The following is a 1,145-nucleotide window of genomic DNA, read 5'->3' on the forward strand; positions in this document are numbered from 1 at the left end:
GACAGCTTGAGGCTCTGGCTCAAAAAAAAAAAAAAAAAAAACCTAAAAGCTACTATAACTATAATACTATATTTTAATACATACATACATATATCCCTAACATCAGTTAATCCCATCTTCTCCCAAAGGAAAAAAAAAGCAGTTAGTGAGAAGCCTTTGGGGACTTGTCTTACTTTCTTAACTCTAGCAAAAAGAGGTATGTGAAAGCTCCATCTTTTATTTCAAATGAGAGAAAAATTTCAGCAATGAGAAATAGTTTATGTTCTTTGAAACTGTTTAGTTTAGAATTTGTCCTTTTAATTTTGTATAAACCCAGGCTGTACTTGTGCTTTTCAACTAATATCAGTTATAAACACAGTTCTTTTAGGATTCATTGCTAATTTAAAAAATATTTGGCCAGGCATGGTGGCTCACACTTGTAATCCCAGCACTGTGGGAGCCTGAGGAGAATCAGCCTGAGAGAATCGCTTGAGCTCAGAAGTTTGAGGCTCGCCTGAGCAAGAGTGAGACCCTGACTCATGAAAATAATGGAAGAACCCAGCCAGGCACTGCAGCGAGGGCCTGTAATCCCAGCGGCTTCAGGAGGCTGAGGCAGCGGGATGCCCACAAGCTGGAGTCTGAGGTTGCAGTGAACTACCAAGCCACTGCATTCTACTCAGTGGCATAGGGTGGGACTCTGTCTCAACAACAACAAAAAATATATATATTTGATGTGATATAGAAGAGAAAGAACCTGCCAGATTGCTCTTTGAAATCTTAAATACTAAGTTCAAGGGATGCTAATAAAGTCTTTTAAAACTCCATTATAGTAGTTACAGGAAAGTTGGATTCTCTGAATCACCTATTATCTTTAATAGAGTATTACCTGCTTTATCTGTGATACTCACCAGTACTTTTGGAATTCTGGTAATAATGTCCAGCTGATCTGTTAAAATATATATATATATGTAAAATATGTATAATAATTAACAGCTTTATAAACACTAAAGAATATGTTTTAGGCTCGGCGCCTATAGCTCAACCGGCTAAGGCACCAGCCACGTACACCTAAGGTGGTGGGTTCGAGTCCCCAGCCCGGACCCGCCAAACAACGACGGCTGCAACCAAAAAATAGCCGGGCGTTGTGGCGGGCACCTGTGGTCCCA

At 39.9% G+C, this 1,145-nt stretch overlaps 1 protein-coding gene across 1 annotated transcript in view; it reads right to left on the minus strand.

Moving 5' to 3' along the window:
* Positions 1-1,145, minus strand: part of FAM216A (family with sequence similarity 216 member A) — an 11,874-nt gene that overhangs the window by 9,044 nt on the left and 1,685 nt on the right. The window contains exon 2 of the mRNA XM_012809042.2: positions 888-925. Coding sequence (XP_012664496.1) covers positions 888-925 — 38 coding nt within the window. The remainder of the gene's footprint in view (positions 1-887; positions 926-1,145) is intronic.

Source organism: Otolemur garnettii, unplaced genomic scaffold (assembly GCF_000181295.1).
Source record: "Otolemur garnettii isolate 467f Iridium unplaced genomic scaffold, OtoGar3 scaffold00099, whole genome shotgun sequence".
Lineage (NCBI taxonomy): Eukaryota > Metazoa > Chordata > Mammalia > Primates > Galagidae > Otolemur > Otolemur garnettii.